The sequence below is a fragment of the Astatotilapia calliptera genome, chromosome 19 (genome assembly GCF_964374335.1).
Source record: "Astatotilapia calliptera chromosome 19, fAstCal68.1, whole genome shotgun sequence".
NCBI lineage: Eukaryota > Metazoa > Chordata > Actinopteri > Cichliformes > Cichlidae > Astatotilapia > Astatotilapia calliptera.
In genome coordinates, this window is record NC_137440.1 from 28,342,978 (window position 1) to 28,365,728 (window position 22,751).

The window sequence follows — 22,751 nt, forward strand, 5'->3', positions numbered from 1 at the left end:
GAGATGACTGGGAAAGATTGCTGACTTCATCTTGATCCCACACATGATTTTTTTCATTTTTAGAATATGGGAAAGGTCACAAGACTCATAATCACGACTCATTTACCCTTGTTTTTTATTACAAATATGTATTAAATAATATGAAAAGGTAGACAGGGAGATACAATCAAGGTATAATTATGGTACTGATGATTACTATTCATATGTACATTTCTTTTCACCCATCCCCCCCAAAATGTGACAAATTCATTTCATAGTACAACAAACAACACATTCACATACACGTACATGAATATCAACACAAACAAAGGAGAGGTGCAGAAGGTGAAATGTATAAGACAAAACTTCATACAAAGGCTTTGGCAAGAGTGCATACATATAATCACAATTATATAAACAAAGAATCTTTTAGAGAAAATATGTGTACAAATGAGCAGTAGAGCAGGAAGAGAGTCCAGTGCATGATTTCTTTTTCATTCCCATGATTCAAAAGAACAGCAGTCCCATGTGCTTGACTGCTTCCTGTGTGTCCCTCTGGTATCTTGGGAGTGGGTCGGGTGGCAGGTTGTTCATTGTTTAGTTTGAGCCAACAGGTACCAGCATGCTTAGCGCTGCAATGCCAGACTTCGAGGGAGGGATTTTTCCTGTGGCCATTTTGTTCAAACTCCTGACGTCAGCCTGCCAGGAGGGAATTTTCTTTGTGGTCATGTGGCGGCGGGCGTGTTTGGTCAGGTGATCGCTGCGCATGAACCGCCGGTCACACACGGGACACACAAACTTCTTCTCGCCAGTGTGCGTACGCCTGTGACGGGAGAGCTCGTCTGAGCGGGCGAACCTCTTATCACACCCGTCCCAGCTGCAGCTGAAGGGCTTCTCACCTAAGGGAGGACCAAGTGAAGAAAACAAGTGAGTCACATTGTAGTCATAAAAACTTGACACATAACTGAGCTTGGCTTACAATAAAACAATGAGCTCACTCTCTTTCCCGACAAGAATAACAAGGTCGGAGAAGGAATGTTTTACAAACAGGATGCAACACTCATTTTCAGTCCACATTCTCACAAGCAACTCTGAAGGCAGTAAACCCCCCACCTGTGTGTGTTCGAAGATGAGCTTTGAGGTGTGAGCTCTTGAAGTATGTCTTCCTGCAGCCTGGGAAGTTGCAGACATAGTTCCTCCTGCGGGAAAAATCCATCTTTGTGGCTGTTGTGGTGCTGCTGGGTCCTGTTGACAAGTACACAGGGGCTGGGGCCAGAGGTAGTAGCTTGGTGTTGCCCAGGGTCATGACAGTCTGAGGGCAGTGGGTACCCTGAGAGACGGATGACTGAGGGAGGACCAGCATCACTGTGCCTTGGGGCACTGAGGAGCCCACAATCAGGGACTGCTGGACAGGGGGGTTGTTAGCTGAGGTGGGTTGGGGGAGGATGGGTGTGGCAGCAGCCCGAATGCCAGAATTGGATGTCTGAACCGCACTGGGGATGAAGGCTGAGATTATACCCGATTGGCTGCTGACAGGGAACATCTGGCAGATGATTTGAGGGCTTGCAACTGGAGGAGGGGACACAGTTGTGGGAACAGGGGGAGAGGGTGGGCTATTTTGCGGTTGGCTGTTGACAGGAGTTAGGGTGGGGACACTGTCCAAACAGGATTTGGGGGGACTGGGTGGCTGCTCTGTTTTTGAAGGTATGAGAGAAGCAGGAGGGGATGGAGGTGTGGTTATCTGCTCTGTGTTTGTGATGCACTGCTGCTCCTGCTGCTGGGAGACCATTGTAGTAGCTGTTACCATGTCCCTAGCTTTCTCTGGATTGGGGGCCACTGGAATGTGGTGCTGGCAGAGGGTTCTATCCGCAGTGTGGCGGATCACGCTTGTCGCCATTGCTTTGCAGGGCTGTGTGAGGGGGAGAGAGGGGGTCTTTTCAGCAACGGTTGCCAGGACAAGTTGCTGTGTGGATGCGACCAAGCCAGAACTTGACTGCGACGCGGTGCCTGATGATGTTTCAACAAAGCTGGGACTGTGGGGCGGGGTCATACACTGCAAAGAGACAGTCAGAGAGTTAAAAAGTGCATCTACTGTCTCTAGTTGCATAAGAACCTACATTTGCAGTGATAAGCATCACAGGTGGCAAGAAGATAAGACATAAGAATAACCATCATAATGAGCTATAAAACAGTGATTTTTATGACCCTGCCTCTGCAAGAAGGAACTCTGCCTGACAGTCAAACACCTAACTGTAACAAGGTTTTTCTTGTTGTAGCAATTGTCAGCTGCCCCAACCTCATATCATTAACACTTATGCATCACAAGGTCAAACCTTTCAGTCCTTTTAGTTCAAACTATGATGAAGAAATGCTGCAGTGGTGGTGCCCATATGTTGGTGCTATATGATATGTCTTACCAGGGAGGAGAAGGACACAAAGTCCTTTGGGGGGTCTGGAAGTTCTGATGGTGGGAGGGAGTCGCCGGAGTCTGAAGCTGGGGTTAGGGGTCTTGGTTTGCAGGTCTTTGGCTTTGGTTTTGGCTTTTTGCGGCTAAAGAAAAGATCTGTGCTCCAACAGCTCATGCACACCAGAGCCTCCGCTGCTTCCAGGTCAGTGTACTCCAGACCAGAGCAGTCGAAACCCAATCCACTAGAGTCAGAGTGCTCGCTGTCATGCCTCCTTCTCTTTACATTAACCTCACAGGCATCCATATTCTCAGTCTGGGGGGGTGGAGAAAATTAAATTACATTTCTGTGTTCAGGTCACTGACAACACACGTACAAACACACAAAGCTATTTTCCACGCCTATTCCACATTATGTTTATTCAGCTTTTCTCCGATCGCGCTTAGAAGGAGACATTTTTTTATTCTATGAACCCGAATGGAACAAAAAAAAAATTCTATTTCCAGTTATCATCTGCTCAGTCACTCTTCCTGTACCTGAAGTTCCCGGGCCAAAAAGGAGAGGGTGCTGGTGACTACACCCCACCCCATGCACTGCCTCTGGCCCGAAGCCAGGACACCTCCCATGACCAAATATAGACCAAACAGTGACGTGCTGCCGAGATGAGCCATGTGAAATCCCCATAAAGCGGGTTTGCATCAGGAAGTAGGCTTGTCACGTTCCAACTTTTATTATATATTTTTCACAGTAAACAAAGCATATTAGTAATTCTCCACAGAAATACACCCGGACTAAAAAAAATTGACAGCGACAGAGTTGCGCGTGTCGTTGCGTGATATTTTTTTATTTTTCTTATTTTATTTAAGGTTGAATAAAATGCTAAAAATAGTGTTCATGTTAAATATGTTTTTTGTGGCACTATTGCAAAGTTAATTAGACAAAAAATTATAATAAATATACTTTTTTTAAAATGTCGAATTAAGCTTTTCATTTATGTAAGTGCTGAAATGTCAAAGTAAACAAGTGGACGTTAAAAGAATTGAAGTGAAAACAAACAAAAATGTTGCGTAAAGCTAAAGTGACAGTTTAATAAAATTGCCTTACCTCGAGTGAGTCCATTTCGTTGAATTTTCGCGATGGCACTGAGGAATAAAATATTTTGATATCGCGTTTTTGTTTCTGAAGCCAGTTTAGAACAAAGAGACGGCGGTTGCCAGAGCTGCTGCCTGTTCCGATAGGGTTGAGGTCGTCTTTTCTCTGACTGGCTCCCTTTTCTCTCAGCTGTGTGTGTAAAACGTGGGGGGTGAAAAGGAGGAGGGGGAAGGGGAAAAAAAAAAGAATAACAAAACTCACAACACGCAAAGGCGGGTGGCAACACTCCACCAATCACGAGCGTGCGTGTGAAGAGCTTCAGCCAATGGGAGAGCAAAAAGCGCGTGAACAGTGCGTGCTCGCTGGACGGTTGGAGGAAACAGGGTGCGTGGTCGTTGGTGGGCGTGGTCACAGGAGTCAGCAGTGTCAGGGTAAACCCGATGAACTGCCATCCGCCAAACTAGGCGAAAGGTCGTTTCAGTGTATGCTGCATTCATGGGCTGTAGGAATAATCTCTCGGAAATCACACATAACATTAATTTGGAGCTTAAGCACAATGTATGTCCTGGAGAATGGTAAATCGGATTTATTTTAGTATATGTTAGAGTAATATATTATAAGACAAGAATGAAAAACAATGGCCAATAAATGTTCATAAGTGATGACTGGTGATTAAAAATTATTATTTTTATTAGATCTACCTTTCACAGTCTAAACATTTCATCAGACATTTTTAAATATTCAAATAATAGCCGCTATCTCTCTCTTCTTTTTGATATTAAATAAGAAATTGCAGTGAACCCTCTTATATGAAGTTTTAACTGTATTTTTTTTCTGCTTTTTTGTGATGCTGTACGATATGTTTTTTAATAATCTAAAATAGAATGAATAATACAGCAAAAAGTCCACGTCTAGTTGATTATTTTTGAAAAGCATTTGCAATAGCTCATAAGCAAGCAAACATTTGAATTTGTAGTTAACTATCTAGAAAAACATTTCAGTAGGCATATTTAAAAAAAGCTTTAAAAAAGCACCGATTTAATTGTGCTTTATACTCAGCTGATTTGACTGAATTTATGGAAATGGGTCTATCTGAGAAAGGTAGCGAAGTCATTTTTACCAGCTTTTCCCACAATACCTTGAATGCAACACGACTGCCTGCCGAAACGCGGGGTTCTGTCTCCCGCGCTCGTGTGTGTTTTGTTTTGTTCTGCTGTTTTTCAAGGTGTTTATGTCGTTTTCTTGCAGCTGTTAAGCAATTGATTACGTATCAAATTCACGTTTTATAACACAATGATACTCAGCCAAGTTTCCTAAAGCTTGTTGTTGCGATCTTTAACTTTGTTGCCAGAAATAATGTATCACTCCCATGTTTCAGTTTTTCCCCCTCCACTGTAAACTAGGCCATCCAGGAAAACACACCAATTCACTGTCAGTCATGTTTTCCTGTTTTGTTTTTTTTGTCATAATCCTCGAGCCTTCTTTTGTCTTATTTGGTATTTTATTTTTATTGAACATCTTCATACATATGAAGACATGCTATGGCTTAAAATAATTCAAGTCTCCACAGGGCAGTACATGCTTATTTGTCCTGTATGTAGGGCAAAGGGCTTTCTGTGTTATGCATTGTGCTTCTGACTCTAAATATGTTCTGAAAGCTTTATGTAAGTGTGTGCTGCATGTTTTTCCTGTGTCCTATTGTCTGACCATTTGTATGAGCACATCTACATGTAAGAGAAACCAAACTGGTCCTGACCTACATGTGCTGTTAGTTACATCATCACCAACTGTATTTGGACAAAAGGGGGAAAAATGTGTCAGAACTTCTAACAAACTTCTGGAAACCACAATATGAAAAAAAGTAAAAATCAGTGCTTTAAAAGCATTTTCTTGTTGTTGTTTTTATTTTTAGTATAATCACAAACTTTGAAGGGAATAGCAGGTCCACTGTGATTGTTATGATTACCATTGTATTTTATATTTTATTTCTAGTCATTGGTGCTTATACAATAAGAATCTGAACACAGTTTACCTAACTGTTAAGGTGCTGCTTGCTTGCAACAGGGAGGGGAGTAGCAGGTGTGTCGGCTCAGCCTTGGCAGCGCATGGCTGCTAAGGAGGGCCTGGTCTCGGTATGACTCACATAAGCATGACCTCAGGGAGCATTGAGGGCTTTGGAGCTGCGGTAATGCAGTTTCATTGCCAGCTGTTAGAGAGAAGAGAGGGGAAGAGGGAGGAGCTGCTAAGAAAACCAGTTAGCATGCAGGCATGACAAGCAGCCGGGTCTTACGACAGCAGCCTGTTTGTGGGCCAGTTCACTTCATCTTACTTAAGGGAATCTGGAGGAAAGGTTATGCTGGCCCTATCTGGGCCTCTGCATGCACAACTCCCCTGTCCAACCCCCCCCACCTCAGCAACTCCTGGACCGGAGTCAGGAAATGGGGGAGTTGCCCCAGTGAGGTTAAATATATCACCAGGGGCCACATTTCACTAAGAGCCTCTGAACTTTGACACCCATCCACAGAGAAGGGTTTCTTGTCTAAAAATGTAAAATATCATAAATATCACTCACATTAATCCAAATTTATTCATCTGTTTGCTAAAATATGAGGGTGTGCGCATTCATAACTTCACTATAAACAAACTTAGCACGATCTCAATTCATTTTTATGGACCTGAATTCAAAGTGAAGCCTGCAAATATGTGGCAAGATTGTTTACCTCCCAGTTAAAGAAGACATGCACAACCAGTTTGTAGTTCTTGCTGTCCTTTGCAGAGCTACGTTGTTGTTTGCAGATCATTGTTGCAGCTCGAATGTTGCAACCCTTGGCAACACTTGCACGGTTTCCTGATAGTCACACACGCTAATGCTAATATTACTCAGAGTGCTTTGTGGGCTCATAGAAACACTGTCCAGCAGTTGCTCCTTTTCACCATAACTACAAACTGGCATCTGGGTGAAAGGACACAATACATAACTACATGGCTGATAAGGAACATTTGCAGTATGTGTTGAAAATGATGAATTACACACTGACATAAAGACACTATTTTACTTTATTATATGTGAAGTTGAGATTTGCAAAGTTATGAGAAAAACGTGTATTGAAAAACAAAGCAAAAGACAGAATGGATGTTTCCTTTAGAAGAAATTATTAAAGTGTGTTTTTGTATATTTTAGAGTCGCTATTTAGTCCGTAAATATATGTTTTTTTTTAGCTTAAATATTATTTTGAATGGGCCTTCCAATGGACTCTGACCTGTTTAGGGTGTACACCACCTTTTGCCCTATGACAGCTGGGGAAGGCTCCAGCCCCCCTGCCCCCACAACCCTGAACAGGATAAGCGGCTAAGAAGCAGCTGTATAGTGCTTAACAGATACATTAGACCACACGTCATAAAAACAAGAAAACACAAATATTTTAGAAATCTGTCAAAAATATATTTAAAAATAAATCCTACTGAATTCATTGAACAAAATTCAGGTTTTTGTACACAGATTTGAGCAACTGTACATTTTTGAGAAGTGAGAAATGAATCATGTAGAACATTCAACCACTAAAACATTTTGTTTCTGTTCAGGAATGCAAGTAAATACATTTAATTTGGCATTTTAATTAAAAAAGCCAAATCATTATTTTTTCTGCTTTTTTGTAAAGCAATACATTTGAAAGCTCATGGATAACAACAATTATTATATTTTTAGTATTAAATATATCATTTCAATTGAAGAGGTCTAATAAATTGTTCTAATAATTTTTACAATGACCAGTTATTGTGTCAATTACTGGCACAATTACTAGTTCTAAAGGAACTTCACTGAAAGAATCCTTTGAGTGTGCATGAATGTAAAAAACAAAAACAAAACAAAGCAAAAGCACTGAAATACGACTGAACTCTTCATCTTAATAATCACAGTTGGTATGCAATCGCTCTCAACTTTATTGGAAAAAGAGGAAAAACCAATTTTATTTCCTGCTCCTGATGAAATTTTTTGGTGTTTATTTCCAGCCACAGATGACCTGTAGTAGTCTGCAGTGAAGGATGTTTTATGTACCTCACACCATGTGACTCCTCCCCCTCTCCTCCTACACATAAGAGTGGAGCAACAACAGGGAGTTCTCATCCAGCAGCCGACTCCTGATTGGTCAGAATGGGATTCTGAAGACAATCTGTTGCTATGAGAGACTGACTTGTGTGCTGCAAGCTTGCTGTCTGTTGTCCTGGCAACATGAGGAACAGGAGGCAGGTTTGAGGGCTCCCTGGAGGAGCTTTCCTAGAGGAGACGATCTAATGATGTGGGCTCCATGTTGTTATTAAATATTACACTTTGAATTTTGTTCTGTGCGGCTGTCGGGCCACTTGGTTCTCTGTGCTGCTCTATTCATCATCCCCACTTTCTAACACCTACATTAGTTACATTACAAACTATTTCTGTGCTCCATTGTAAGTCTGAAAACAGCTCAGGTCTACTCAGTGTGTGCTCTGTTGAACCTCACTATCCTATGTGCTCTCTGTGTTTTTAAGATATGGACTCCAGCCAATTGTCTTTCTAATTCTGGGCATTCGATGAAACTCAGGGGCATTAAAAGAAATACAGCATCAAAAAAGAATTAATAAAAAACAACTAGCACATTTTCAGGCTCATGAGCAACCCCAAGACCTGGCTATGAGGGCACCACAAGTTACAACAAATACAACACATAACAATATAACAAGTAAAAAACAAACACAATATTCCATACAGACAAGTGAACATAAATAAGTGAATAATGTGCGATAAAAGTGTGCGGCAATCGCACTGACCAAAAAGGCTATTCTCTCACTCCTTTAAAATGGACTTAAACTCCCCCATTGTAACCATTTCTGAGATTTGTATGCTGTTGTGATAGCGTAGGCTATATTGTTTGTGGCTTTTACACAAAGAAACACACAGATAAGAAGGAACCAGCCAAAGCAAAGATTTATAGATAAAAGCCAACCAATGGGAAAGTCTGCGGATATGAAGAGATGGCCAGTGATGTACACAATTTCCACAGGCAATAATAAACCGTAAAGAACAAAAGCACAGTATCACAACTGCACAGGCCTTAAATGCATTGCTTTGTGGTGCGGTGAAATTATTTGGAACCTTAAGGAAAAAATCATAATCCTACTTAGGTAACTGTAAAAATGGTTTTGTGCAGAGTAGTCTTTTTCACAATATTAAACATTAGACTGTATCACTGGATCATAATTCATTAATGTATGTATGACTTTAACACTGCAGCAGGAGATCATTTTAATTAGATTTCCACTACTGGGCATCTTTCCTTTTAGTAATAAAGCATCCATTTATCACTGCACCTGGGTTATTGACTGAATTTTGAATTTTGTGGGTTTATGAGTTCTGCTGGTTTTGAGAAGGGACACCCACTTTGGATCCTATCAGTCCATTCAAAGGGTTTTATTAGAGGTAAACAGACCGATAAGAGCCAGACTGGGCCCTCTATCATCCATTCAGATGGATGGCCACCAGCTGTATTATAACAGAAGACTCCAGAATGAAGGGATTATGTAATATTTATAGTCTTCTTTTAGTGATGCAATTTCATATTCCCTGGTGTTTTTAAGTTTCTTTGCTTGATTATAGATGAATTTGGGTTTATTAGTTCCTGTTTGTGCTTCTACTATTGTTTTACTGGTTGTCTTTCTGTGCCTAGTTTGTATGTTTGAATCCTTGTCTCTGTGTCTCTGTGTTTGGTTTTTGGTCTCATGTGTTTTATTGTGTGGATGCCTTAATAGGCATCCACACTATTGAGATCCTGTTTCTCTTTCTTCTTTATTGTGTGGATGCCTTAATAGGCATCCACACTATTGAGTTCCTGTTTCTCTTTATTCTTTATTATTCCGGGTGTTTCCGTACACTTTTTGCCGTGGATCTACTTCCACAATTTTTGTGCTATTTTCACCGTTCAAACTCTAAACTGTTCTGCTCTTTCTACTAATGCCGGCTATGACTTTTGGTGTTTATTACTATTATACTTTTTAAAATATTACACTTTTTTCCTTTAATTTGTCCCATTGAAATGAATGGGAAACTTCCACAATTCTGCTAAAACTTTCTTGTCTTTGAAACTTAACTACTGCCTCATACTTTCACCTAGAAACTTCATTCAAACTTTAAAATGTTCTCAAATGATTTGGCTATTCCTGTATGATTCAGCTTTTTCAGATCTTCTACCGTTTTAATCTTATCCCTCTTTAAGTCTTCAGTTGCAAAATTGTGATTTTTCAGAAAATACATGCGTTGCTATGGTTGCTATGCAATTAACTCAGAGGGGACAGTGAAACTGTTTGAATTTTCGCTTCATGTCCAAACAACTTCTTGCTACTCGCTCAATTTCCACTCAAGCCCCACAAATTATACACCAAAACGTAGGTATTTTTGCTGGCTTTCAGAAAATGTCACTATCATTGTTGTGGGACTCATAGATATTTTGCAAATCTCCTCAGAGTAACACAAAGTCAGAAAACTCTCCATATAAACTCAATGGAGAGTTTGTTCAAAATCACCGCTGGATTTCTCTAATGAGAGGCATTTTCAAATTGTCATATCTCCTTAACGAAGCGAAGTTAAGACATGAGGCTTGTCCCCGTATATGTTCAGACACTCCTGACGCTCACAATTCAAGAATTTCTTTCTCACCTATTACCGTTCTGAAATGAGTTGGACTTGTTTGAGGGTAGGAAATTTGTCCCTCGCTCAGATTTAATCAGATTTCAATCTCTGGAAATGAACCACTTTTTTCTCTCGTCATATCTTTTTGATGGATTTCCACAGAGCCCTGAAAATTTCCATGACTGTTCACCAAAGCCTGCTGTTTCTTACGGTGAAAGAATGATTTTGATGCTCCATATAGATTTAGAGTTACCAAAGGTTGTTTGAGCGCAAGTCAAGGCAGTTTTTGCTTCGCCTCTACTCAGTTACAGTGTATTACAAGTCATATATCTTTAAGAATTTATGTTTTATCTCTGAATTATGAAGACCTGAAGATTCCCCCATCTCTTCTGAATAAAACCATGCCTGAATGACCGTTCTAGCCTCTACGGTTAGGAAATTATGGCCATTTGTTCGAGGGGAATCCTGAATGTCAGAAATACACTGAAGAAAACTCACACCTCTCTCTGTGTCTGTGTGTGTAAGGGCTGACTACAGCAGGTGCAGCTAATTTAACTGACCTACATATACCAAGCCCAGACTCTCCACAGCTCCTGTTCCCTTTACTGTCTGTGTATGTGTGTCTGTGTATCAATATTTCTCCTATGTTTAGGTATTACTCCTCAATCATAGTATTTCTGCTAAAGCAAAGTACTTCTACTACATCTAAGTACTTTTGCCAAATCATAGTATTTCTGCCAATTCATAGTATTTTTGCAAAATCATGGTATTTGTGCAAAATCATGGTTTTGGGGCCAAATATTTCTGTTATTTTATAATATATGTGCTGAATATATTATATGTGCCAAATCATAGTATTTATCCCAAATTATAGTATTTATGCCAAATTACAGTATTTCTGCTAAAACGCAGAAATAGTACCTTTTAGCAGGAATTTCTACCAAAAGATAGTACTTCTGCTAAATCAGAGTATTTCTGCTAAACCAGAGTATTCCTGCCAAATCATAGTATTTGTACTGAAACATGGTACTTCTGCCCAATCATAGTATTTATACCCAATCATAGTATTTCTGCTAAATCATAGCATTTGTGCCAAATCATGGTATTTGTGCAAAAACATAGTATGTCTGCAAAACCATAGTATATCTCTTATGTTATAGTATTACTACTAAGGCATAATATTTCTGCCAAATCATAGTATGTGTGCCAAATCGCAGTATTTATACCAAATCACAGTATTTGTGGTAAAACATAGTATTTCTGCCATATTGTGGTATTTGTGCAAGAACATTGAACTGTTATGTTATAGTATTACTACTAAGTCATAGTATTTCTGCATTGTTATAGTATTTGTACTAAAACGTAGTATCTCTGCCAAGTCATAGAATTACTGCAATTTCATAGTTTTTTTTAGGAAATCTGTTATGTTATAGTATTACTACTAAGTCATAGTATTTCTGCCAAATCACAGTATTTGTGCCAAAGCATCGTATTTGTATGGAGTCATAGTATTTCTTCTAAATCATAGTATTTCAATCAAATCTCAGTAGTTGTTGTTAAAACGCAGTATTATTGCCAAATCATAGTATTTGTACCCAATCATAGTATTTCTGCTAAATCATAGCATTTGTGCCAAATCATGGTATTTGTGCAAAATCATAGTATGTCTGCAAAACCATAGTATATCTTTTATGTCATAGTATTACTACTAAGGCATAGTATTTCTGCCAAATCATAGTATTTGTACTAAATCATAGTACTTGTGCCAAATCATAGTATTTGTTGAACATCATAGTATTGGAACCAAAACATAGTATTTGTCCCAAAGCATCGTATTTGTATGGAGTAATAGTATTTCTTCTAAATCATAGTATTTCAATCAAATCTCAGTAGTTGTGTTAAAATGCAGTATTATTGCCAAATCATAGTATTTGTACCCAATCATAGTATTTTTGCCAAATCGTGGTATTTGTGCCCAATTAATAATTCTGTTATGTTATAGTATTACTACTAAGTCGTAGAATATCTGTTATGTTATAGTGTATCTGCGGAATATAGTATGTGTGCCAAATCGTAGTATTTACACCAAATCACAGTATTTTTGCTAAAACATAGTATTTCTGCCATATTGTGGTATTTGTGCAAGAACATTGAACTGTTATGTTATAGTATTACTACTAAGTCATAGTATTTCTGCGTTGTTATAGTATTTGTGCTAAAACGTAGTATCTCTGCCAAGTCATAGAATTAATGCAATTTCATAGTTTTTTTTTAGGAAATCTGTTATGTTATAGTATTACTACTAAGTCATAGTATTTCTGCCAAATCATAGTATTTGTACTAAATCATAGTACTTGTGCCAAATCATAGTATTTGTTGCACATCATAGTATTAGAACCAAAACATAGTATTTGTCCCAAAGTATCGTATTTGTATGGAGTAATAGTATTTCTTCTAAATCATAGTATTCGTGTGAATTTGTATACTGTAATATCACTGTATTATGTAGTGGCTAAGTAGGGGCTGTTTACTAAGTGCATCAGTGTAAATAGGTCATCTCTTGTGTTGGAGTGCCCTCTTGTGGCGCCTTTTGGGTAGTGCCTTAGTAAACGGGAACCCTGTAAAAAGTGGCATCAGACTGATTTGTAGTGGAGGAATTTGTTACCAGTTTTCTTAATCTTTAATCTGTATGCATGTTGTAATGCATACCCTGTTCTTAATCATAGAAACCACACCATATCACCTCTCCACATCCTCCTACTGTATGCCATACCTCCCTGTACCATCCATCTGACCGCAATAAACTCCACCTGTGGTAATCTAATCCCTGGATGTCAGCCTCTCCTTCTGACCGAGGATAGTTATAGTATTTGAGCCAAATCATAGTATTTGTGCTAAAACATAGTATTTCTTCCAAATCATAGTATTTGTGCCAAAGTATAGTATTTCTTCCAAATCATAGTATAACTGCACAATAAAGGTTCTTGAGCCACATCAGTGTTTGTGCCAAATCTTAGTATTTCTTCTAAATCCTAGTAATTCTGCTCAATGATAGAATTTCTGCTATGCTTTAGTACTTTTTTCCTAGATTGTAGTACTTCTGCTAAGTCAAAGTATTTCATGTAAATCATAGTATTTCTACCAAGTCCCAATGTTTCTGCTAAATCATAAATAATGTTTTAGTACAAATTGTATGATTTGGTGGAACTTTCTGTGTTCCAGCACAAATGCTATGATTTGGCAGGAAAAAAATATTATTTAGTATAAATACTAAGTTTTAGCAGAAATGCTATGTTTAAACTTTAAAAAATTCTGCTATTTCTGCTGATGTGTGTTATGACTTTTGACCATTGAAATGAATGGAACACATTATCAATGTGGTCACTGATTTTGCATGATGGGTTGAGCTGTGCTTTACCTCAGTGAGATAAGCATCCGTTCTCAGACTGGGAGGCCTGGGTTCAAATCCAGCTTATGGCAACATTTCTTTCACTTAACAGTTAAACTTTTTTTAAACTCTTTTCAACACAAATTTCATTTTATTCACCCCTTTTCAGCAAAATTTTCAGTTTTTTTAACCCCTTTTCAGCACAAATCCAAACTTTATCAGCTCTTTTTCAGCAAAAACCTCTTTTCAGCAGAATTCTGCTCATTCAACTCTTTTCAGCAAAATTTTCAGTTTTTTCTGCTGTTTTCAGAAAAAAACTCTTTTCAGCAGAATTCTGCTCATTCACCTCTTTTCAGCAGAAATTCTGCTGATGGAACTCTTTTCAGCAGAATTTTCACCCCTTTTTTTTTGCCCAAATTCTGCTAGCACAATTGTCAATCTCTCCACCTTTTCTTTGTGAGAAAGTGTTTGGCTCAGTGAGCTAAATAGCTGCCCTTTGATCAGGAGGGCCAGGTTCGAATCCTGCTCAGGGCATCTTTTTTTTTTTTTTTTTGTTTCAACTTTTTCAGCTTTTTTCAGCAGATATCTTCAGCCGTTAAGGCATCCACACTGCATTTTCGCAGGAAATGCAAATTTTTCTAGTTATTATTCCGGGTGTTTCCGTACACTTTTTGCCGTGGATCTACTTCCACAATTTTTGTGCTATTTTCACCGTTCAAACTCTAAACTGTTCTGCTCTTTCTGCTAATGCCGGCTATGACTTTTGGTGTTTATTACTATTATACTTTTTAAAATATTACACTTTTTTCCTTTAATTTGTCCCATTGAAATGAATGGGAAACTTCCACAATTCTGCTAAAACTTTCTTGTCTTTGAAACTTAACTACTGCCTCATACTTTCACCTAGAAACTCCATTCAAACTTTAAAATGTTCTCAAATGATTTGGCTATTCCTGTATGATTCAGCTTTTTCAGATCTTCTACCGTTTTAATCTTATCCCTCTTTGAGTTTTCAGTTGCAAAATTGTGATTTTTCAGAAAATACATGCGTTGCTATGGTTGCTATGCAATTAACTCAGAGGGGACAGTGAAACTGTTTGAATTTTCTCTTCATGTCCAAACAACTTCTTGCTACTCGCTCAATTTCCACTCAAGCCCCACAAATTATACATCAAAACGTAGGTATTTTTGCTGGCTTTCAGAAAATGTCACTATCATTGTTGTGGGACTCATAGATATTTTGCAAATCTCCTCAGAGTAACACAAAGTCAGAAAACTCTCCATATAAACTCAATGGAGAGTTTGTTCAAAATCACCGCTGGATTTCTCTAATGAGAGGCATTTTCAAATTGTCATATCTCCTTAACGAAGCGAAGTTAAGACATGAGGCTTGTCCCCGTATATGTTCAGACACTCCTGACACTCACAATTCAAGAATTTCTTTCTCACCTATTACCGTTCTGAAATGAGTTGGACTTGTTTGAGGGTAGGAAATTTGTCCCTCGCTCAGATTTCATCAGATTTCAATCTCTGGAAATGAACCACTTTTTTCTCTCGTCATATCTTTTTGATGGATTTCCACAGAGCCCTGAAAATTTCCATGACTGTTCACCAAAGCCTGCTGTTTCTTACGGTGAAAGAATGATTTTGATGCTCCATATAGATTTAGAGTTACCAAAGGTGTTTTGAGCGCAAGTCAAGGCAGTTTTTGCTTCGCCTCTACTCAGTTACAGTGTATTACAAGTCATATATCTTTAATAATTTATGTTTTATCTCTGAATTATGAAGACCTGAAGATTCCCCCATCTCTTCTGAATAAAACGATGCCTGAATGACCGTTCTAGCCTCTACGGTTAGGAAATTATGGCCATTTGTTCGAGTGGAATCCTGAATGTCAGAAATACACTGAAGAAAACTCACACCTCTCTCTGTGTCTGTGTCTGTGTGTGTAAGGGCTGACTACAGCAGGTGCAGCTAATTTAACTGACCTACATATACCAAGCCCAGACTCTCCACAGCTCCTTTTCCCTTTACTGTCTGTGTATGTGTGTCTGTGTATCAATATTTCTCCTATGTTTAGGTATTACTCCTCAATCATAGTATTTCTGCTAAAGCAAAGTACTTCTACTACATCTTAGTACTTCTGCTAAATCATAGTATTTCTGCCAATTCATAGTATTTTTGCAAAATCATGGTATTTGTGCAAAATCATGGTTTTGGGGCCAAATATTTCTGTTATTTTATAATATATGTGCTGAATATATTATATGTGCCAAATCATAGTATTTATCCCAAATTATAGTATTTATGCCAAATTACAGTATTTCTGCTAAAACGCAGAAATAGTACCTTTTAGCAGGAATTTCTACCAAAAGATAGTATTTATGTTAAAACATAGTATTTCTGCTAAACCAGAGTATTCCTGCCAAATCATAGTATTTGTACTGAAACATGGTACTTCTGCCCAATCATAGTATTTGTACTAAATCATAGTACTTGTGCCAAATCATAGTATTTATACCCAATCATAGTATTTATGCTAAATCATAGCATTTGTGCCAAATCATGGTATTTGTGCAAAAACATAGTATGTCTGCAAAACCATAGTATATCTCTTATGTTATAGTATTACTACTAAGGCATAGTATTTCTGCCAAATCATAGTATGTGTGCCAAATCGCAGTATTTATACCAAATCACAGTATTTGTGGTAAAACATAGTATTTCTGCCATATTGTGGTATTTGTGCAAGAACATTGAACTGTTATGTTATAGTATTACTACTAAGTCATAGTATTTCTGCATTGTTATAGTATTTGTACTAAAACGTAGTATCTCTGCCAAGTCATAGAATTACTGCAATTTCATAGTTTTTTTTTAGGAAATCTGTTATGTTATAGTATTACTACTAAGTCATAGTATTTCTGCCAAATCATAGTATTTGTGCCAAAGCATCGTATTTGTATGGAGTCATAGTATTTCTTCTAAATCATAGTATTTCAATCAAATCTCAGTAGTTGTTGTTAAAACGCAGTATTATTGCCAATCATAGTATTTGTACCCAATCATAGTATTTCTGCTAAATCATAGCATTTGTGCCAAATCATGGTATTTGTGCAAAAACATAGTATGTCTGCAAAACCATAGTATATCTCTTATGTTATAGTATTACTACTAAGGCATAGTATTTCTGCCAAATCATAGTATTTGTACTAAATCATAGTTCTTGTGCCAAATCATAGTATTTGTTGAACATCATAGTATTGGAACCAAAACATAGTATTTGTCGCAAAGCATCGTATTTGTATTGAGTAATAGTATTTCTTCTAAATCATAGTATTTCAATCAAATCTCAGTAGTTGTGTTAAAATGCAGTATTATTGCCAAATCATAGTATTTGTACCCAATCATAGTATTTTTGCCAAATCGTGGTATTTGTGCCCAATTAATAATTCTGTTATGTTATAGTATTACTACTAAGTCGTAGAATATCTGTTATGTTATAGTGTATCTGCGGAATATAGTATGTGTGCCAAATCGTAGTATTTACACCAAATCACAGTATTTTTGCTAAAACATAGTATTTCTGCCATATTGTGGTATTTGTGCAAGAACATTGAACTGTTATGTTATAGTATTACTACTAAGTCATAGTATTTCTGCGTTGTTATAGTATTTGTGCTAAAACGTAGTATCTCTGCCAAGTCATAGAATTACTGCAATTTAATAGTTTTTTTTAGGAAATCTGTTATATTATAGTATTACTACTCAGTCATAGTATTTCTGCCAAATCATAGTATTTGTGTGAATTTGTATACTGTAATATCACTGTATTATGTAGTGGCTAAGTAGGGGCTGTTTACTAAGTGCATCAGTGTAAATAGGTCATCTCTTGTGTTGGAGTGCCCTCTTGTGGCGCCTTTTGGGTAGTGCCTTAGTAAATGGGAACCCTGTAAAAAGTGGCATCAGACTGATTTGTAGTGGAGGAATTTGTTACCAGTTTTCTTAATCTTTAATCTGTATGCATGTTGTAATGCATACCCTGTTCTTAATCATAGAAACCACACCATATCACCTCTCCACATCCTCCTACTGTATGCCATACCTCCCTGTACCATCCATCTGACCGCAATAAACTCCACCTGTGGTAATCTAATCCCTGGATGTCAGCCTCTCCTTCTGACCAAGGATAGTTATAGTATTTGAGCCAAATCATAGTATTTGTGCTAAAACATAGTATTTCTTCCAAATCATAGTATTTGTGCCAAAGTATAGTATTTCTTCCAAATCATAGTATAACTGCACAATAAAGGTTCTTGAGCCACATCAGTGTTTGTGCCAAATCTTAGTATTTCTTCTAAATCCTAGTAATTCTGCTCAATGATAGAATTTCTGCTATGCTTTAGTACTTTTTTCCTAGATTGTAGTACTTCTGCTAAGTCAAAGTATTTCATGTAAATCATAGTATTTCTACCAAGTCCCAATGTTTCTGCTAAATCATAAATAATGTTTTAGTACAAATTGTATGATTTGGTGGAACTTTCTGTGTTCCAGCACAAATGCTATGATTTGGCAGGAAAAAAATATTATTTAGTATAAATACTAAGTTTTAGCAGAAATACTATGTTTAAACTTTAAAAAATTCTGCTATTCCTGCTGATGTGTGTTATGACTTTTGACCATTGAAATGAATGGAACACATTATCAATGTGGTCACTGATTTTGCATGATGGGCTGAGCTGTGTTTTACCTCAGTGAGATAAGCATCCGTTCTCAGACTGGGAGGCCTGGGTTCAAATCCAGCTTATGGCAACATTTCTTTCACTTAACAGTTAAACTTTTTTTAAACTCTTTTCAACACAAATTTCATCTTTTTCACCCCTTTTCAGCAAAATTTTCAGTTTTTTTAACCCCTTTTCAGCACAAATCCAAACTTTTTCAGCTCTTTTTCAGCAAAAACCTCTTTTCAGCAGAATTCTGCTCATTCAACTCTTTTCAGCAAAATTTTCAGTTTTTTCTGCTGTTTTCAGAAAAAAACTCTTTTCAGCAGAATTCTGCTCATTCACCTCTTTTCAGCAGAAATTCTGCTGATTGAACTCTTTTCAGCAGAATTTTCACCCCCTTTTTTTGCCCAAATTCTGCTAGCACAATTGTCAATCTCTCCACCTTTTCTTTGTGAGAAAGTGTTTGGCTCAGTGAGCTAAATAGCTGCCCTTTGACCAGGAGGGCCAGGTTCGAATCCTGCTCAGGGCAATGTTTTTTGTTTTCAGCTTTTTTCAGCAGACATCTTCAACGTTAAGGCATCCACACAGCATTTTCGCAGGAAATGCAAATTTTTCTAGTATTTCATTTGACTTCCCCTGGTCTGATTATTCCAGATTTATTCCCACTGTGTTTCCCACCTGTTTTCCCCTCACCTCATTACCTTGTGTATATATTGTCCGAGTCTCCCTTTGCCCTTTCTTGTGTCCTCCCTCTTTGTAGTGTGCCTCTCCAGTTCCCGTAGAGTAATTTGGGGCTTTTGGTTATTCATGTCAATGTTCAGCCTTAAACCTGAAAACAGTTGTATTCTAATATTATTAGTAGATTTATATCTATATTATATCTATATATGTAATCAGAACTTTTAAAAAATGACATGGAGTATAAACTATAGTAAAGTAGAAGTAGAAAATAGTATAAAGTATAACAAATGTACTATAGAGTAGTAGTAAATTAAGAAGAAAACGGTGCAAATATATTAAAACTGCTCTTCAGTAAAGCACTTGAGTTCCTGTAGTACAGTTTCTGTACTGTAGCGGGAACTCCGAGGATCTCTGCAGGAACAGCCAGCGCAAGCTCGCTTTGGTTCTTCACTATAAGTGTTAGCAACTCTTTGTACCTAAGAATATTTTCTAAGTCTGTTGTAATTACATTTACTAAGCTGTGGTCTGTTGGGTATTAAAAGGAAAAGGATGGTGTTAAAAATGCAATGAACTCATCAGGAGCGGACACGGACAATGTTCATGCAGCAGGGAGAGAAGGGTCTTCTGAAACCTCCTCTTCATCCGCACACTTCACTAGAGATGACTCAGCTTTCCTATGCAATATATCTTTACAACTCTATACAGCAGTACTTTAAACCCTTCATTTTAACCCTGAACTGCTTGTTGTACTTTACACTTTGTTTACGCAGTCACTTTAGTTGTCTTTTTCGGCTACATTTAATAACCTGTTGTTATCTGCTGTTGTAACAATGCCGTATGTAACTATAGAAATTTTGAAATCCAGTGCCAACGCTTAACTTACTAATTTCAATTTAAATCAATTTCTTTAAATCATATAAGAGAAGAGTTGTGATCAGCAACCACTTTCCTGATCAGTCATCCATACTTACAACAGAAGTTCCTTCATGACACCAGCAGTGGGTTTAATGCAAGACGTTATGCTAACTCAAACTAGTTGAAAGAAAATGTCCAAAACACACATTTTTATTTGTCTTTACAGGATATATCCACTATCATTTATGCAAATTAGTGCATTTCAATAAGAATAAAAATCTCATTGTGGCTTCATAATGTGGTGGTTTACACTTTTTTTTCTCCCAGGAGGAGACAAAAATCCCTTTGGGTTTGTGTCAGAAAGAGCATCTGCTGTAAAAAAAAAAAAAAAAAAATCGGATAAATCAAACATGTGGAGCTACCTGCTGTGGTGACTTCCTGTGAATAAGGGAACAGTTGAAAGTAGCTTTCAGGGCATTTTAATGAGATCATTTGCATATTCAACATTTTAGAATACAAAAACATAATAACAAACAGTTTTATTCAGTAAGCAAATAATTCAAGTTTATTTATATCGGGCTTCCACAGCCATAAAAAAGTTTCATCATGTGTAATAGTAGAGTTTTTTTCTAATCTATTCTCCTGCAGAATGAGAAAGTAAAAGACAACAGATGGTGGAAGACACTTGAAGGCATCGCAGTGTGGCAACATGGCAACATGGCAACACTGGCGAGGCTGGTTGGTTAAATTCTAACTGAGTGCTTTCTCCTCTTTATAACTGCACAACTGAACCATAAGAGATCCCCCTCTTTTATGATCATATGTTTAAAGGGATCAGATTGCTTCTGTAGCCACAAATGGTAGTACTGCATGAGTCTACCTACTGACAGCTGTAAGCAGGGCCAGGTGGGTAACTTTGGTGAGACAAAACTGGAGGTTAGAGCAGGTAGCTACTAATTTGCAGGTTTTTGTTTTGGATCCCTGTTTAGATGCTGAAATGTCTGCTTTTGTACATGACCACTAATAAAAATAGACAGACTAAACAACTAAGTTCAATAAGCATGACCTGCATTCACTGGTCTGTCTGCTTTCCCAGGTGTTTGGCTATTCTTTACATAACTTTCCCACACTATAAAACTCAATGCTGACATCATGGCTCTAGTCCAATCATCTTTCTGACCTCCTTCTTTAAGCCAATCAGCCTTCACTCTCAACCTAAATCACACTGCTAATCTCTCATTCTCTCTTGCAGATTCCTTCGTGCAACTTGCCTCCTCTCCATCTCCGCCTTACCCAAATCACTCCATCCAAGCCTCCATGTTATCTTCTCCACCACCAGCTTCTAGACTCTGGGGAGCAGGGTGAGGGGGTTGTTTGCCCTAAATTCTATTAATGCTGGGTGTCTATTCAGTAGTGATGGACCATCCAAGCTTAATCACTAGATAATAAATTCTGTATATCAATAAATCATGTTCAGCTCCTTCTTATGATCTTTCCTTATTGAACTAATATTAAGAACATTAATTTGCTCCAAAACACACCGATAGAAGCTGTAAGATTGTCTCCACAGACAGGAACAGCAGGAATCAACATCTGCATCTATTGATAACAGGATAGAGAGAAAGACGTTCTCCAAAAGCTGTGCAGCTGATTATAAATGCAGTTATAATTAATGCTGTTATAGCAAGCTGTAGGCTGTTCGCCCAGTTAGAAAGGGTATTTCTGTTTTCTGTGATGTTTTTTTTTATTGGCTGAAGAAAAAGAAAAATATTCCTGTTTGGTTTTGGTTGGTTTGGGTGGGCCAGACAACTTGCTTGCCTGGCAAGATTCAGTAAAACAACCTCCAGGGCTGGAAAATGAAGCAAATGCAAAAGTACCAAAACAAAAAAACTGCCATTAATCTGACCAAGGCAGCTTGAGGTCTATGGACTCAGTGGTCTTTATCAAGAAACGACTAAAAACAATTTTTTTTAGACTTGTGTTTAGTTAACTCTTTTTCCCCATTTTTAAAAAAATACTCTGTTATTTTCTGGAGGAGCATTTTGTGATCTTAGTCTTGAAAAGTGATATATTTCAATAAGGAGAACTCATTAGAAGGAAATGAACATGATTTATTGATGTAAAGAATTCAGTTTGAGGTATTTGGCGGTTAGACCCCAACGGCCCATCATAGTGGTGATAGGGTTTAGAGCAGGACCCTCCCAGAGTCTAGACGCTGATGGTGTAGATGAAGATGGAGGCTTGAATGGAGTGAAGAGAGGCAGTGATGGAGAAAAGGTGGGCTGCATGAAGTCGAGTGCAAGGAAGAATGACAGCTGCGCAGGGAGATTTAAAGTTTTAAAGTCAAAGCTGGCCTGAAGAAGGCCAGCAGAATGCTCACTGGACTAGACCCGTGATGTCACAATTGGCTTGGCAGCGTGGGAAAGTGGAAATGGTGCAAAGCTTAGATTACCTGCCCACAAAGGTTGATTCTGTTCATCTGGATGTAGCGTTTTTTAGTGGGAGAAACGATTCGTTACTCATCCAAGTGACTTCTTCAGTCTCAGCTGACTGCAGGTTTCCCCAATCTTATAAACAGTACATTTGCATAATGAATGAAACTAGCACCACTGAGGGAACAATGGACTGGGAGGTCATTAATATGCAAATTCTCATGATCATTGATTAACAACCACTGATCAAAGATCATTGATCAAAGACCACTGATTAATGGCCATGACTACCATTCACAGAGAGTTGGGGAATGGCTGATGTACACATCCTGGACAGGGAGGAATGCTGGTTTGAGCGCGGAGTCAAGGAGGCAATTTACATGAAAAGGAAAAGACCATCTCTGAATTGAGGAGGGGGCCTAAGGGTACGTCTTTTGCTATCTTACAATTCTGCATTTTTACACTTTCTAAATCACCAAGTTAATACATGCACAATTCTGTGATGCAGACTTTGTACTTAATTCAGTGGTTTTA

At 38.0% G+C, this 22,751-nt stretch overlaps 1 protein-coding gene and 2 long non-coding RNA genes across 3 annotated transcripts; 1 reads left to right on the top strand and 2 right to left on the bottom strand.

The window, feature by feature from the left end:
• Positions 1 to 98: 98 nt before the first annotated feature.
• LOC113012439 (Krueppel-like factor 11) lies at positions 99 to 3,723 on the bottom strand. The gene is made up of 4 exons (XM_026152654.2): positions 3,489 to 3,723; positions 2,397 to 2,699; positions 1,093 to 2,032; positions 99 to 878 (listed from the first exon to the last, which is right to left on the bottom strand). The coding sequence occupies exons 1-4, from the start codon at positions 3,501 to 3,503 to the stop codon at positions 577 to 579; spliced, it is 1,560 nt and encodes a 519-aa protein (XP_026008439.1). The 5' UTR covers positions 3,504 to 3,723; the 3' UTR covers positions 99 to 576.
• On the top strand, positions 772 to 7,904 carry LOC145422571 (uncharacterized). The gene is made up of 2 exons (XR_013903881.1): positions 772 to 906; positions 7,488 to 7,904. It is a non-coding gene; the product is annotated as an uncharacterized LOC145422571 (long non-coding RNA).
• Positions 7,905 to 18,456: 10,552 nt separating this feature from the next.
• Positions 18,457 to 18,780, bottom strand: LOC145422574 (uncharacterized). Its single transcript, XR_013903891.1, has 2 exons — positions 18,592 to 18,780; positions 18,457 to 18,514 (listed from the first exon to the last, which is right to left on the bottom strand). It is a non-coding gene; the product is annotated as an uncharacterized LOC145422574 (long non-coding RNA).
• Between the last annotated feature and the right edge of the window lie 3,971 nt (positions 18,781 to 22,751).

Bases quoted from the DNA above. Each gene is read 5' to 3' on its own strand.
- LOC113012439 (XM_026152654.2), bottom strand. The intron at 2,033-2,396 runs GTAAGACATATC...GTCTCTTTGCAG, and splicing joins TTGTGTCCTTCTCCTCCCTG to TGTATGACCCCGCCCCACAG. The intron at 879-1,092 runs GTGGGGGGTTTA...GTCCTCCCTTAG, and splicing joins TCATCTTCGAACACACACAG to GTGAGAAGCCCTTCAGCTGC.